This window comes from Oxyura jamaicensis, chromosome 5, assembly GCF_011077185.1.
Source record: "Oxyura jamaicensis isolate SHBP4307 breed ruddy duck chromosome 5, BPBGC_Ojam_1.0, whole genome shotgun sequence".
Classification (NCBI taxonomy): Eukaryota; Metazoa; Chordata; class Aves; order Anseriformes; family Anatidae; genus Oxyura; species Oxyura jamaicensis.
Genome location: NC_048897.1, coordinates 29,775,773 through 29,791,081, shown reverse-complemented (window position 1 = coordinate 29,791,081; position 15,309 = coordinate 29,775,773). Strand labels below are relative to the sequence as shown.

The 15,309-nt window shown below is 46.9% G+C and overlaps 1 protein-coding gene across 1 annotated transcript; it reads right to left on the bottom strand.

The window, feature by feature from the left end:
* Window positions 1-11,623: 11,623 nt before the first annotated feature.
* CHST14 (carbohydrate sulfotransferase 14) lies at window positions 11,624-14,973 on the bottom strand. Its single transcript, XM_035327580.1, has 2 exons — window positions 14,946-14,973; window positions 11,624-14,132 (listed from the first exon to the last, which is right to left on the bottom strand). Exons 1-2 carry the CDS (start codon window positions 14,971-14,973, stop codon window positions 12,652-12,654), a joined length of 1,509 nt encoding a protein of 502 aa, XP_035183471.1. The 3' UTR covers window positions 11,624-12,651.
* Between the last annotated feature and the right edge of the window lie 336 nt (window positions 14,974-15,309).

Sequence of the window (15,309 nt, the reverse complement as noted above, 5' to 3'; positions counted from 1 at the left end):
GGGCTACCTCTTGCTATTGCTTTATTATTATTAGTGCTGCTCACTATGGCAGGAGGCTTGCTGGAAGCCGCGCAGCCCCAAAGTGCCTCCCTGCAACCTCTGCTAAGGCAGAACAACTTCATTTTCTCCCAGGCCAGGCTTGCTCCTGGCAGGGCTCTCATCAGCTTAGGACCCACTTGGACTTGCCTGTGAGCACCTGGAAGCTTGCTGAGCGAGGACCACGAGGATCCAGATGCTTAAGTGCATTTACTGTATTTTCACGTTTTATATTTCAAACTTTCGTTCAACACTTTTTCACCAACCCAGCCCTTTCCGTGGGCTGAGCTGCTGTTTTGCAAATGTTTTGCAATGGGCCTGGATTACCTCAGTTCTGCTCCTTTGCTGTGAGAAAAGCGGGGCCCATGCCCGCCATACTATTTAGCCATTTATGCTTTACTTTTCAATTTATAAATCTGACATCTTAAAAAAAAAACTATTAAACATCAGTCACAGTTTCAGAAAAGTTGTCATGGGGGGTGTTTGTGCTGCTGCTTTTTTTTAGCATATTCCTATTTTCCAAATTTTCCTCCTTACCTGATCGTACTCAACAGAGAAATAGCAGTGAGTATGATCCTGCAAGTGCATTTCCAAGCCTCCAGCCCCCATGTGTTTGACTGGGGGGGAAACACAGCCCTTGCACTTCCAGAGGAGCAGAAGGAGGTGATTCAGTCCCAAAGCACCCCGTTATTTCCCATTTCAAAGGATTTTTGAACGGAGCAGGAAGGTGAATCAGCACGGTGCTTCTGCTTTGCTTTGGTTGGCTCCTGCTGCACAGCGAGGTTTCACGGCTCGGGCTGGCACTTTTGGGGAGGTACAAAGCAAATTCCCCCAGCTTCTTGGCTCAGGCTCTGCAAGCAAAATCACATCAAGCTGTGCTAAAAGCGAAGGGAAAATGCAATCTCTAATTCTGTGTTTTGGGCTGGCAGGAAAAGGCTCTTTGGAAGTTATAAAAAACAAAGGTGCTTTTTTTTTTTTTTTTTTTTTCACCCAGGAGAAAAGGAAGCCAACTCACACAGCTTTACAGGCAAATGCAGAAGATTTCCTGAGACACAGAGGAGATCAGGTACAACAAAGCTGCATATGCCACGACATGGGATTTCAGTTTTGGTTACCAACCCCACTAACAACCTCCTTCGAGTCCCAGACATCCAATCCACCACAGACCCTTTTGGCTGCTACAAGAAGTGCCAGACTTGTTTGCATGAGAGATTATAAATGCCACAGGAACAACACAAAAAAATTCTTCAAACTGAGCTTCCAACTGCAAAAACGCCACTTTTTTGCCCCGTTTCTCTGGATAAACCCCCCCAGAGATCACCATCTCAGGGGTGAGGTCTCTGCATGGGTGAAAGGACCCAGAAACCACTTGCTAATAGCATTTACTGTGATGCTACTCAGATAGATGCCACCTACAAACATTAATTGATTTTTTTTTTTTCTTAAAAGAGTCTGGCCTGGAGAGCCTGGGCTGGTGCTGTCTGAGGTGCAGAAGATGATTTTGAAGGTATCCATACCTGCAGCGTGAAGCAGCTCTGGTCCATCGATGTGCTTTGTATCTCACCTTTGCTGTAAGGCAGGGAGAAGGCATGGCATGGAGAAGGTGGATGGGCAGCTCAGTTCTTACTGTGGTAGGCTTAAAATGAGAGGAAATAAAAATAAATCCCACTCTAGACAAACAACAACAACAACAAACTATTAACCAAATACCCACGGCTTGCTGGGTTTTCCCAGACAGGCACTGCTAAGGACAGGAACCGCCTGTTTTTTCCCCAGAGCCCCTCACCAACGTGCAGCTCTTGAGCCTGACGGTTGGCTTTGACTCCAGCCAGCGGAGAGGCAAAGGATAATTTTGCAAGAGATGAAGCAGGAAAAGAGAAGCAAAAAAGGAGAGGAATCCCAACATATGCCTGTTCTGGGGGGGCTCTGGAAACTTGCCATCCAGTACTCACTGTACTCAACCAGCTACAGCCATTTGTACCCGCTACAAGCCAAAAACGCCACCTGGGGGATCCTTAGCATGCTTTTAACCAGGGCTTTTTACACAGATGTCATACAATAGTATGACATAGGCAAGCCGACCTTTTTTTTCCATTTCTCACACCCTGGAATCTCTACCAGGACAAACAGTTGCCTCTAGTGCACGGGCAGGTATCACCCTTCTGTGCACAAATCTCTCTCTCTTTTTTTTTTTTTTTTTTTTTTTTTCCTGAAAGCTGCCAAGCTTTAAGAGCACTGGGTCTGCTTGTGTGTGTTTGAAACCCATGCTTAGTCAGAGGCAAATAGCTCCAAGCAGTGTTTTGCTTTAGTTATGCTTTTCTTGGTATACGCGTTGATTCATTTTTTTGTTATTTTCCTCATCAGGCTGCAGTCAAAACACACGCACAAACGCTGGGTGTCATCATCCCATGCCTTTCTGTGGCCTCACTGGCACAGACTTGACTTATAGCTGAAATAACACGGGCTGCCTTAAATTTCTGCTCAAACTCTAGGAAAACTCTTTGTGAAAATTTGGGTGCTGCTCCAGCTTTCCAGATCTATCGGGTGCAGCTGCCCTGTAAGCTCTGCAGACCCAGCGTGCAGCTTAAGGGCAAATGGAGATTTTTTGGCTCAGACTTCAGCAAAGTGACCGTGCAGGAGGTGCTTGCCAGCAGCCGATGATGAAACACAGAAATCCAACAGCAACGGACAGACATGCTGGGATAGAGCTGCAGTGATTTATGGGCTTGACTTTGGGGAGAAATGCAGCGTCTGGGGGCTCTGGGCAGGAGTTACCCTGTGCTGAGCAGCTGTTCACACCCGTGATGGTGATCTCAGGGTTGCCACACACCCAAGTTCCAATGAGAAATGAGAAAAGAGCTGTTTGGTGCTGCAGAACACCCTGGGATTAAACCATTAAAAAACCTGCCTGCAGGCAGGGATGTGCCTATACAATGAGAAAAAGAACGAGGGCACTGCTTACGGCTCACTACAGCCTAGCTCAGCACACATCCGAGTTGCGATCTCACCAGGAGAGTCGAAAATATTACAGCCCTTTTCCCACGGTTGCTTCTCTATTATTCTTTTTAATAGCCTGTGACGCCATGGTTGCATACGGAAGCGATTTGCTGAATGGGGCTCTAACATAAAGCACGCGCTGTCAGCGCCGGGGAAGTTTGGAGGGACGGAAAAAATCCCCGTCCTGTCTATTTTTCTGACAGGTAGTAAGGAGATGAGAAAACCCAGGGGTTAAGGAGGTTGGCAGAGCCTGTCTCACCCCTCACATGGCGTTGCCCTACAAAATGCTTCCTGGGGAAAACCTACAAAAACCCCGGGCAGTAATGCTGGGCACCCTGGGTGCTGGGAGCACGACGGAAGCATCCCCAAGAAACCCACCTACTTTTTTTTTTTTACACCCAACCAGCAGAAAACCTGGGGGCTGACCAGCAGCAGGATGTCAACGAGCAGGGAAGTGGATTTTTAGCATGATGCCAATCCTCCCTCTTCTCCATTTATAGATGTTTATTTTCTTCTACTGCTTTTTCAGTCTGCCTTTGAGAGGAAGCTGCATCGACACGTCCTCCTGCACTGCACTGCTGGCGGTGACTCCTGCTAGGAAGTGGAAGGTGACGGGTAAATCCCGTTGAGAGAGAGCAGATCTGTGCTAACTTGCAGCTTTGGGCTGGAGCCGTGCCTGGGGACCCTGCCACAGCGCTTATTTTGTCTGCAAAGCCAGGACTGCATTCAGGAAAGCAGGGTCATAAAAATGACATCTTTCCTCCCAAATCCATTCCATGTGTGCACACCAGAGGCCTATCTGCCGAAGCAAGCAGCTGCTGAAGTCTGTCTTGTTTTCTAACGAACCAGCCTGATCGTGATGCTCATCCATCAGCAGAGCTGTTAGCCAAAATCTGCCCTGAGGCCACGTGGACAAGCTCTTTGAGGGAGCGGGTCCCCAGGGAGGACAGGCTGCAGACGGTGCCAGCAAAGCAACCACGTGGTGGACAGCCACAGAGGTGTCCGTCCTGCAGAAGTCCCTTCAGTCCAGCTTCATTTCAAGAGGATCAGTGGAAGTTTGGTTGTTTAAATACGTTTCTATTTCTTTCTTGTCTGAAGAATTGGAAAGAAATCACCGTGTTTTCTGAAGAGATGAATCAGACCTGTCCCTGGGACCCCTCAAGCCTGACCTGCCCAGTGACGGATCTCCAAAGTCCCAGCCTTGATTAAAACCCCTTCACTAAGGGCCTTGCAGGAGTCGATGTGATTCTTCCTAAACAAGCATCGCACATGGGGCTGCATTGATCTCTCCTGCTGGGAGCAAGGGGATAATTAAGAGCAACCTCTTTGGACCTCGCTCACTGGGAAGCGAAAACCTTCTCCATCAGCTGCTTGCTACTATTTGTGGCCGGGAGAAAGCTGCAGCTTTTACACTCCTGCTCTTTCCTAATTGCCTCGTTTGGCCGCTGATACCCAAATGTTGATCAATGATGGTCAGCAGGCCATCAAAACTAGCTGCAAGGAACAGCAGGCATCATTTTAACTGGGGGATTTTTTTTTTTTTTAAAAAAAAGCAAACAAACAAACAAAAAAACCTGCCGCCCTCCCTTTCTTGCTGTGAGCTTGCTATTCCATTCGCAGATGGCCAAAAAAGCGGTTTAACGCTTCCTATATACCTATACAGCTTCCTATGCTCCCACATACCTCGGAGTATATAGGAAGTCTGCACGCAGTGTGAATCCCCACTCCTCTCCATGGCACTACCAGGGCACATTTCTCTCTCCCAGACCTCAGCACCTCTCCTTTCCTTTTTCTCCATGGGGATGTTGTTAACGTCTTCCTTCTGGCATCAAGGAGAGGCACAGCTTCGTGTCACTCTGCATTTTCCATTATGACCGGAGCCTCGATTCCTGTTCCCTCTCCACCCTCAGGAACACCACAGGGGATGAAAGAGCTTTTTGTTCCATCCTTTGCCCTCACAAGGCCACAAGAAGGTGCAATACTTCCAACTAAACATCACAGGTAGAGGCATGCTCCTCGAAGCCTGACCACAGCCTGCAGCAAAGCCAAACCCTCTAATTCCTTGTGCATGAAGTTACAAGGGAGCAGCGGCACCACGTATTATCTTTCCCCACCCAAAGTCACATTTTGAGAGCTGATATGGTAAAATGATCCGTAAGCATGTTACTTACCCAACTCTTCTCTGTGTGCTTGGCAATGGCACATTCCCGGTGTTCCTGGATGCTGTAACCTGATGCTTGCAGTCCAAGCCAGCACTGATGTAAATATGTTGCTTTTGAATGACGGATGCCTTCAGATTAAAATGCAGTTCTCTGAGTTCTGGTCTGAGAGCTACACTCCTGTTGCATCCCAAATTCACACCTCAAATGAAACCAGGATGAATTTCTGTTCTGCTCCCAACCTGCAGAAGACCAAGCTCCCTTTAAGGCACAAATCCTCAGCATCCAGTGACTGCTCTTGGAAATCCCAGCATTCACAATGATTTCAGCATGCATGACTTGCTTGGACAGTCACTCCCAGAAACAAGATAAATATTTTGGCATCCTCTTTGCTAATTTTTAGCACTGCTCTCACTCAGTAAGAAAGCAAGGACAACACCTCATGGTTTAGTCTAACACCAAATTCAATGGATGGGCACTGAGCAGCAGCAAGCAAGAGCCATGTAATTGCCCTTTCCAACTGCTTCAGATAACTTCTCAAAGAATGAAATAGTTGTTGGGCAGATCTTTCATTAACCTGATCAGGGCAGCTTTTGAATGAACGAACTGATTCAAGCCTTATAAATCTGGAATAAATCAGGAATAAATCTACACCTTAGGGTGATTCTGCTGAAGTGGAGCTAAAGTCAGAGGGAGATCAGACAAGGCTTGTTCAATGCCCTTCCACACACTTCTGATGTTTCAGATATCTCCATTTGTGGTGACTTTTGGCCAAAGGGCAAATTGCCAAGATTAAGCATATCAGAGCTCTTTGAGCCCATTCTGGCTCTAAGCCAGTTTTTCCTCACCTGGGGACCCGTGGGCTCCCATGGAAATTGTGTGGCCAACAAGGTGTGAAGATGATGCAACTTCCATTATTTCCATGGAAACCAGCCTTAGTCAGGGCTCGGACCGGAGATTTTTTATTTTTTAACAACTACTTCTGCCTAGCGTGAGCTTTTTAGTGTGGATAAATCATACATATTTTGTGCAAATGTGCTGTCCTGCCTTCCCTAGCTCTTTGCTGGAATATGGGGATACCAGCTCATACCTGGCCCCTTTGCTAACTGGAGTCCTGTAAGCCCCCTGCAAATCTAAAGGATCCCATTGGCCTCATCCCTAATATTTGCCCCAAAGATCTCACCCAAAGCAGCTTTGCCCTGCTTCCTACAGTAAGACGGGTATTTCTTCCGAAAGATGATAACATCAAAGCCAACCTTCTGTCAAAATAAAATGGTTGTTCATTAGGAAACTAAACGAGAAGCATTTTTTGCTTGTGCATTCACTTTTTTTCATTGCCACTTACTTTTGCAGCAGCCTAGAGCCAGCAGCAGCCCATTGTGCCCACCTCTTTTAGTGGAAGCTGCTTTCTCGTTGTCTCCCAGCAAAACCTAGGACAGAGCTGGGACTGGAGGCAGCCTCCTCACTGTCAAGGAGGGGACAAGCAAGCAGGGCTGGCAGCTGAAAAAAAAAAAAAAAAAAAAAAAAAAGAAAAGGAAAGCTTTGAATATCCCACCCTTACGCACAATCTTTCATAATGCTTTCAACAATGGCTTCGCTGTCCTTTTCTGGGACCTTTGTGGGGCTGGCAGAGCCCCGCCGCCTTGGCAAACCTTTGCTGCTATCGTTACCCACAAAAGGGCTGTAAAAGACTCTGCGATATTTCCACTGGATGTAGTGCTTTTTTTTTTTTTTTTTTTCCTTTGCTGAATAAACCCTTCCATGACTCAGGCTGGGGTGTGTGTGTGTGTACACCGCACTGCAAGGAAACCCCTGTCTCACAGGGCACTTGTTTTGGAAAAATCCAGCTGAGTTTTCAAACCCATATCCAGGTGTTTGTTTTTTTTTTCCCTCTAAGCACCTTCATCTTAGCAAAGGCAAAACAGGAAAGGCGTGTGGCTTCCAAGACAGTGTGAAGTCCATGTCAGCACCTTGCAAATTCATTGCCTTTATCTGTAGCTCTTTTGCTACTGTTAGGCCTCGTGTTCCAAGAGGGCAAGGCAGGGCATGCTCTGTGTGGGTTAAGCAAAAACCAGGCAGGGGTGTTTACGTCTTTTCAAGAGCCCCTGGACAGGGCTTTTCATGATCCCCTGGACACAGTACCAGCCATTTTGGGTGCATGCTCACAGACAGCACAGAAGCATCACTGTTGCAGTTATTCCTGAGATGCAGAAAGGAAAAATAAACCAACCAACAAAAATCCCACTGTGGTTTTCTACAGATTTTCAGCTTGCTGTTGCATGCAGATACTATGCCTTGCACTTAAACCAGACCTGCAATAAAATTTTAGCATCCACCTGCAGAAAGAAAACAGAGGAAAGGGTAGTTACACTCTGGACAATGCAATGCTGGTATTGACACTGAAATTGGCATGAACCAGAACAAGGTAAGGCTGCAGTTTTGTTTTAAGAGCTTGTTGTATTTTTGTTGTGCCTTAAAGTCAACCTTTGCAAAAGATTTTACCAGCTCTGTTTACCTCCCAGTCACTGGCTATGAGGTTTGGGCTAGATTTTGATCCAAGGAGCTTTTCCCTGCTCTGTTCAGCAGCATCCCAAAGGCAAAAATCTCATCAGAAGAACCCTCCCCATGAAGCTGCAGCCAAAAACTTCAGAAAACGACCCTGCTCAGTTTGACCTGAGCTCTGCTCTCTGCTACCAAACTGCGTGCAACTGAACAAGCTCCTCTAAAACCGCAGGCAAAAATTCCCCCACGAGGGTATAGGTGGGAGTCCTCGATCTTCACATAGGGAGCCAGATTATAGCTTGGACCCTCAGAAGTACGACACACAATTGTAAGCACTACAGATGAACCCCGAGGGGTATGTGCAGAGTACCGTCTCCACCAGGATATCTCGGCCTCATTACACACAACGGCCCGTTAAAGACATTTTCTTTTAGCTTTTTCAAAATTAAAGAAACCTCCCGAGGATGATCACACTCCTACGTGAAAAAAAAGAAATCCCACCTAAAAGCAAGAGGAACTGTCTGCAGAGATTCTCCCCCATGGTAAAATAATAATATAAAAGGTTTAAAACAAAGAGGAGTAGAAGCAAAGATGGTTTTATGCCTTGCGCAGACATCGAAACAAGCATCCGTGGCGCTGCTTGCTCCCACTGTGCTCCGGAGAACTTTATTCCCGTTAGATACGGGGTTATGGCTAGCAGCCAGCGAGGCGACTGGCAGCGTTAATGCACTTACTTCAGCACCAGTGCCTGGCAAGGAAGTTATTTATTTCTGCAAAAGCAATAGGAAAAAGCCCACGGGAAAGAGGAAAAAATCTGACGCACGCACCAGAGCTCAGCTGTGGAGCCCAGAGGGACCGTGCTTAAAACCCTGTTCTTTCCACGAGTGGCTGGCTGCAATAAACCTGCTTTAGAAATTCGGAGAGCCCAGGCTGCAGATGCCAAATGCCAGCTCAGCGAGTGCTCCTTGTCACCAGCACTGCTGATGCTCCCTCCCCAAGTTGTCCAGGTCCAAGCAGTTTCTTCTGCCTGGTGTGAAATCCCCAAGCTTTGACGAACACTCCTCACGTTGCACTGCCAACAGCCAGCCAATATAGAAATGTATCCCAGACAGGAATCAGACACAACTGTTGCTAGCAAGCAGTCCAGGACCAAACATGCACCAAGCACAACTCTGTCTGTTAACAAACCATGGCATGAAGTAGCTATTTGTCAGCACAAACTGCACGAACTTGACCTTCCAAAAGAGAATTTTCCCTGCTCTTCCTCACACTCTTCATCTGTTGCCTTCTCTGATCATTGCATTTCTTACATGATCAATTAAATCCTCATAAAATACTCCAGAAGTATTCCTCCATGCAAAAAGCATCACTCCATGTCTCTGGACGTCGCGCAGGCATTGATTTGGGGGAAAGAGGAGGTGTTAGGGCTGGCTCATGACCAGCACCCACATGGGGGTAAAGCATTTCTGTAGCCCCCCCACTACAAACCACGGGACCTGCAAGCGATGGAAGGATCAGTACTACATATTCTTCTCTTAAATTTGGTAGAAATGGATTGTCAGGTCCAAGAGTCACCAGGGAAGGAAGAATAAACCAGCACACACAAATGGAAAAAATGGAGAACACAAAATGCTTCTGCTTTAAGGTAACCTCCTTTTAATGTAAGGAGGGACTAATGGCAAGTTAAAATAAAATCTCATTGTGATAATTTAGAGGGACATTGTCAGAAGGTCTCCCTATAATGAGATGGAATTAAACTACCAGAGTGCCTCCAGGTGCCCTTGCATGCTTCTGTAGAGAAAACATTAGAGTGGCATGGTCCGGGCAATGATTTTGACAAGAAGTTAGGAAAAGCAACTGAGAAAAATGCAGTGCCAAGACTCAGTGCTAAAACCTCCAGCTGTTCAGCTGGGGAAGCTTGGGGCATCCCATCCAGTGCTGAGGCTTCATAAATAATAAATCAAAAGAGAGCAGATCATCTTTTTATTCTGGTTGGTGACTGCAAGACTGGAGATGAGAAAGTGGGAAAAGGAGCTGCCAAACTGGAATAGATCAGAAAAGAGAAGTGTTAAATACAGTTTGATCAAACCAAGACAGCTTCTAACTTCATGATTACATCCTCCCAGTGCATACCGGAGCTGCTCCGAAGTCCTTTTCCTCTCTGCTTTCAGTTTTCACTCTCTCCAGGTCCCTGGGAGGAGGGCTGGATCCTGCTCCATGTCTCTTACCTCAAGCTGACACTGCCAGCTCTTGCTCAGGATTTATTCCACGCCAGAGAAACACCTGACTAAAAGAAATAAAGCAGCTGCTAAGAGAGGAGATCCTTTTTCTTCTTCCTCCCCTCCTACTCAGCTGAAAGGTTTCTCAGGAAATTGTATTTTTAGCCATGGATAAAATGAAGTATCACTAATGGGAACCCAATTGATTTTTCATACTTGCATTCACCAGCCTACAAGGGGCTGACTTGCCACAAAGAGGTAAGAAAATCAAAGACAGATCAGAAAAGCAAAGACATGACCCCGACCAAGGAAGAGGAAGGGGGTGTAGAGGCAGATGACAAAATCCTCCCCTGCCATGGCTTTTGGGAAGACTTTTCCACGCTTTGCCGGGTATAGGACAAGTTTCTGCTCAAGCTATGAGGTTTTGTGGGTTTTGCTCACATTAAAGCCTTCCTTGAAGAAGGGTACAAGGAACTGGGAAAAGGCTGTCTGCTTTCACTTAGAGAGAAAAAAGCAATCAATAATATCCAGTGAGCATGTGAGTGTACAGTCCATGAAAAGCAAAGTCTGTCTGCATACAATAAATGAGATTAAGGGGACAAGAGACTAAACAATTAATGTGGAGAACAGAAGGTGCAGCAGATAAACAAACAGGCAGCACAAAGTTTTCAAATTTCTGAGAAATAAGCACAAATTTCTGAGAAATAAAAACCCAGTTGCTGAACAAGTAGGAAACATTCCCTCAGCCTCATTGACACAAAGACAGTAAAGTCTAACCAGCTTACTCCCAGTTAGAAAGACCTGAAGGTCAGATTTAATTAAAACCCAGACCATGCCATCACTGGCATCTGTTTCACAAAATAAAGTAAAATCTGATTCCGAGCTGATATTTGGTGTGTTTGGCTGGAGAACAAGGCAGATCCAGACGAATCGGCTTGCTGGGCCCCAAATATTCCTGTACCGTCACCAAAATCATCAGGGGCAGAGAGGAGTTTTAGCTACACGGTCAAGTCACAAAGAGAGCAAAGTCCATTTTTTGAAAGGCACAGATGGATGCAGAAGTAAGGATGCAGGCAGGAGCTGAAGACGTGAGCGTAGCGCTCCTTGCTCTCATACACAACCCTGATCCCATCAGAAGTAAAAATCATTGAGCTCAATAAACAAAAACTGCCCTGCTATCGACTTGAGCAGGAGGAGGCAGCAATTTCACCGTGTGCATTCATAGATGCAGTGAATCTCTTTAAGGCTATGCCGTAGACAGGATTTTCCATCCCTCCACCTTGAGCTCAGTTGAATGGGGCTCCATGCCCTTCCGGACAATTCTGGAAATCTTATCAAAAAAAAAGAGAGAAAAAAAATTATTTTTCTTCTGTCACTTTCTTGAGATTAATCCCAGGAAACCACCAAGTCTCTGCAGTATCTGTAATCCATCTGTGCTGCTTTGTATCAACACCACTGCAATTAGGTGCTTATTTTGCTGCTGACTGCTGCTTTTTATCCAATTGCCTGCGTTGTCCAATTGTTTTGCTGTTCAGCTTGGATGAATTCCTTTCTCCACTGGTTACCACTGCTCTGACACTTATAACACGAATTATTCAAGCCAGGAATTGCCTATTTGTCATACTTTTAACACTTAGCATAAGGGGAAGAAGGCCTCTCACAAGAATTCAAATAAACATTGACATTGAAGGAAAAGCACAAAGCAATAGATTCATTCATATAAAAATTTTATTAAAAAGGAGGACACAGCCCCCAAAACAGAACTGTACATTATGTCCCAAACTTTTACAATTTAACAGTCATAATTAAATACAAATAGCTACAAAAACGGCGTGCACATCAGAGAAGAACTAATCCTCCAATTGTTTGAAATGTGGCTGGAAAAAGTGTTTGTCCATGGTGCTTTGCAATGCACATGAGCACACAGGTACCCACTGAGGCTGTGAGCAGGCGCATTTTGGATGTTGGTGATCTTATCAGATCTTCAGCTTAAAGCAAAAGAGCAAATTGTTAGGGCTTGATGCTGCATCTGAGAATGTTTTGCTGGGTAAATAACTTGCATTTTCATATCACAAGTCACACTTTTTTTTTTTATTATCACTAGTTTTGTTTCAAGGATTAGCGATTACAAGAAAAATCACGGATACTACTGCTGTCACAGGGAAAAAATAATAATAAAAAAACAAAACAGCCTCATTTAACCACCATCTATAGATGAGAAAATAAAGGAGAAATAAAGCAGAATTTTAAGGCTTTTTTCAACTCATACCTGAAAAACTACCTCTAGTCTAACCTGGGACCAGTTTTAACAGCGCTAACTTTCAGCACATCAACCACTATTTTAAGTTATGATTGTGAGTCAGCTGCGCACTATGTAGTAGTAAACACAAAAAAGGAGGAAGAATATTTAAAATATATCAATTTTCTTGACTTCCTTACAAAAGATTTCCATGCCGTGCCATAAAAAGAATTTGAAGCAAAATAGATTTACTAAAGCTATTGTGCTCGAGTCAGCGGCATATGTACACATTAAAATTGGAACAATACAAAATGTATTCTTAGTAGAAAAGGCAATATATAAAATTATATAAAGAGTGTTTTAAAAGTATAAAATTAAGAAATTATGCATAGAAGAGTGTTTCACAGGCCCTGCAGCAACACATTACTTGTAGCAATGGCCGTCTTAGCAAATCTTTGCCAGCGTAGGCAGAATTTCTGCCAGATCCTGAAAAAAAACCTCATTGCCTACAGAATTTGCTGGTTATGTTTGGAAGGGGATAGGCAAAGAGGGAGAAATCCAGGATATATTTTGGTAGCAGCTCTTTTATCAGCTTTTGTTGGGTGTTGCATAGGTAGTAATGGAGTGTGTCTGCTGTCACAGGCTTGTACCATGACTGCCTTTCTGGGAAGTGGATAAAGGAAGGTGCCTGAACTTTCTCGAGGACATGGTTTGCGTCCTCGTTCAGCCGCTCATATGAGCCGATGAAGTCGTACCTGACGGCGCAGGGCTGGCACAGGTTGTAGATGGGCATCCAGTGCTCGTTCATCCGTTCCACATCCTCATCCAGCAGGTAGCGGAGAAACTCGGAGAAGGTCACGTCGTCACCTGCCGACTTGCCCCCGTTTTTCCGGTACCTCCTGACGATCTCCACCCCGTACTTCAGCTGGTACTCCTTGATCTCCCCAAACTTATTCCTGTAGGCCGACAGCAGCCTCTCCACAGGGTTTCGCACGAAGATGAACTTGTAGTAGTTCTTCAGGCGGTAGTTGATCTCGTCCGGCTTCATGTCCCCCAGGAACACCAGGTCGCTCTTGTGGTCCATCTTGAGCTTGACGTCGACACTCTCCAGCGCTCCATCCAGCACCTTCAGGATGCGCTTCCAGTTGGAGCAGGCCACCTTGGGGACGTAGCAGTACAGAAAGCGGTACTTGTCGCTGACCAGGAGGTGACGGAGCACCGTCCGCCGCTGGCCGGCCGGCAGGTCCCAGATGCTGTGGGGCATGGCCCGCTGCCCGCAGACCGCGCGGATGGTGCGGTTGCGGATGTCCCGCAGCACCTCACGGTCGAAGTCGCCAGGGACCTCCCTGCCGCCCACCCTCCGGGCGAGCTCCCCCGCCGGCGGGTGCAGCGGGGGCGGCTTCACCTCGGCCAGGATGCCCTTCTCGATCATCAGCAGCAGCCCGCTGGAGGCCAGGATCACGCCGAACATCAACATGGAGGGCAGCAGCACCGTGCCGCCGGCCCGCAAACGGGACCGGCTGCAGGCCGAGGCGGGCGCCCGCCTCACCTCCCCGGAGAAATGCGGCCGGGGGAACATGGCCTCGAAGGAGCCGGGCCAACGCCGCCTCAGCCTCCGAGCCTCATGCCCGAGGAAGGGGGGAGCTGGATGCCGGCTCCCGGCCGCCGGCACCGGGGAAGGGGGCTGAGGCGGGGCAGCGGCCGGCAGTGACGGCCGTGCGGGGCGGGCAGGGGGCCGGCGGAGGCGGCGGCCATTTCGGGGCGTGCCCGCCCCGCGCCCATCCTTCCCCCTTCTCTCCGTCTCTGCATCGTTCTCTCCCTCACAGGGGGGCAGGGAGGGCGAGGGGGATGTCGCCGCCTCGGAGGGTATCCCCCCGGCCTCTTCAGGCGGCTCCGTGAGGGAAGGGAGCCCGGAGGCGCCCGCCGCCGCGTTTCCAGTCGGGGCTGCGGCTCCCGCCGCGTTCCTCAGTTCCTGAGTGCCTCACTCAGGGCAGGCGCAGTTATTAGGGTAAACGAACATCCCACGCTCTCCTCTCCCCGCAATAAGTATTACATTTAAGAAAATAAACTACCCCCGGGCTTGGTTCCGAATTACAGGACAGATTTGGAGGGCGCTCGTAGCCCCGAGGAGGCTTCCAGAGCCTTCAGGGATGCGTTTTGTCCACCCAGACCCCACCTGCACATGCATTTTCTGCTCCTGTAACAAATACTGAAGTGCAAAGAGTGGGTTTTAAACCCACCGAGTCTGAAGGTGCACCTTTTGACGCCCAGTGCTTCCCCACTTGTATTTAGTTGTTCTGCAGCGTGATACAGGCTTTAATTAGATGGCTGTAGTCTGCATTTTCCCCAATGCTTCATTAAGCCAGACTACTATTAATTAGTTATGACATGCTTTGTTTAACCCTTTAACATTTAGTTGCACAGTTTCAGCATTGAAAGTGGAAGAGTGATTTAAATTACCTTGTGAGCTCTCTGCAGCTTCTTGGGTGCTGTGCACAGAGGGAAGGCTAAACCAAGGACAGCTGTGCCACCACCTGGAAGGCAAAGAAAAATATTTCTAAATATGTAGGTACTTCCCCCAAGCCTTGCTCTTCAGATTGTCTGAATGACTCGAGCTGAAGTTCTCCTCACAGCATCTCTGCCTAAAGCAAACCCTAAAAGCAGCGACAAGCTGTAACCAGAGGCTTGTGATTGGAGCCAGGTAGGCAGCCCGAACAGCAGGTAAATGCTAAACTAGACATCAGGATGCAGTTTCTAAATAGAGCTCTTTCTGGAGCAGAAATCATGTCATACTTGTCTTGTTCAGCATATTTTTCTTCATTGCACTTTCAGAGCATACCACAGGGTTTGTGCTTCTTAACTAGTATTCCAGCGACTCTGTCAAAAGCTTTCTTAACATCAAAAGAAAACAGCTTAGTTTCCTTTCATCAAAAGCCAAGAGTGTTTTGTCAGCCAAGACAGACAAAGTATTAGTAGTGAAGTGCAAGAGCCTGAAGCTAGATTATTTTACACTTTAGAGTTTTATTTTGATGTAAATACAGCATTAGTTTTAGGATGATACTGAATATTCTACACTGTGATCAGCAGCACAGCCGAAAATCTGCACAATCTGTAGCATTACCAGATTTCTGGTATGATTTCAGAGGGCAGGTCTGAG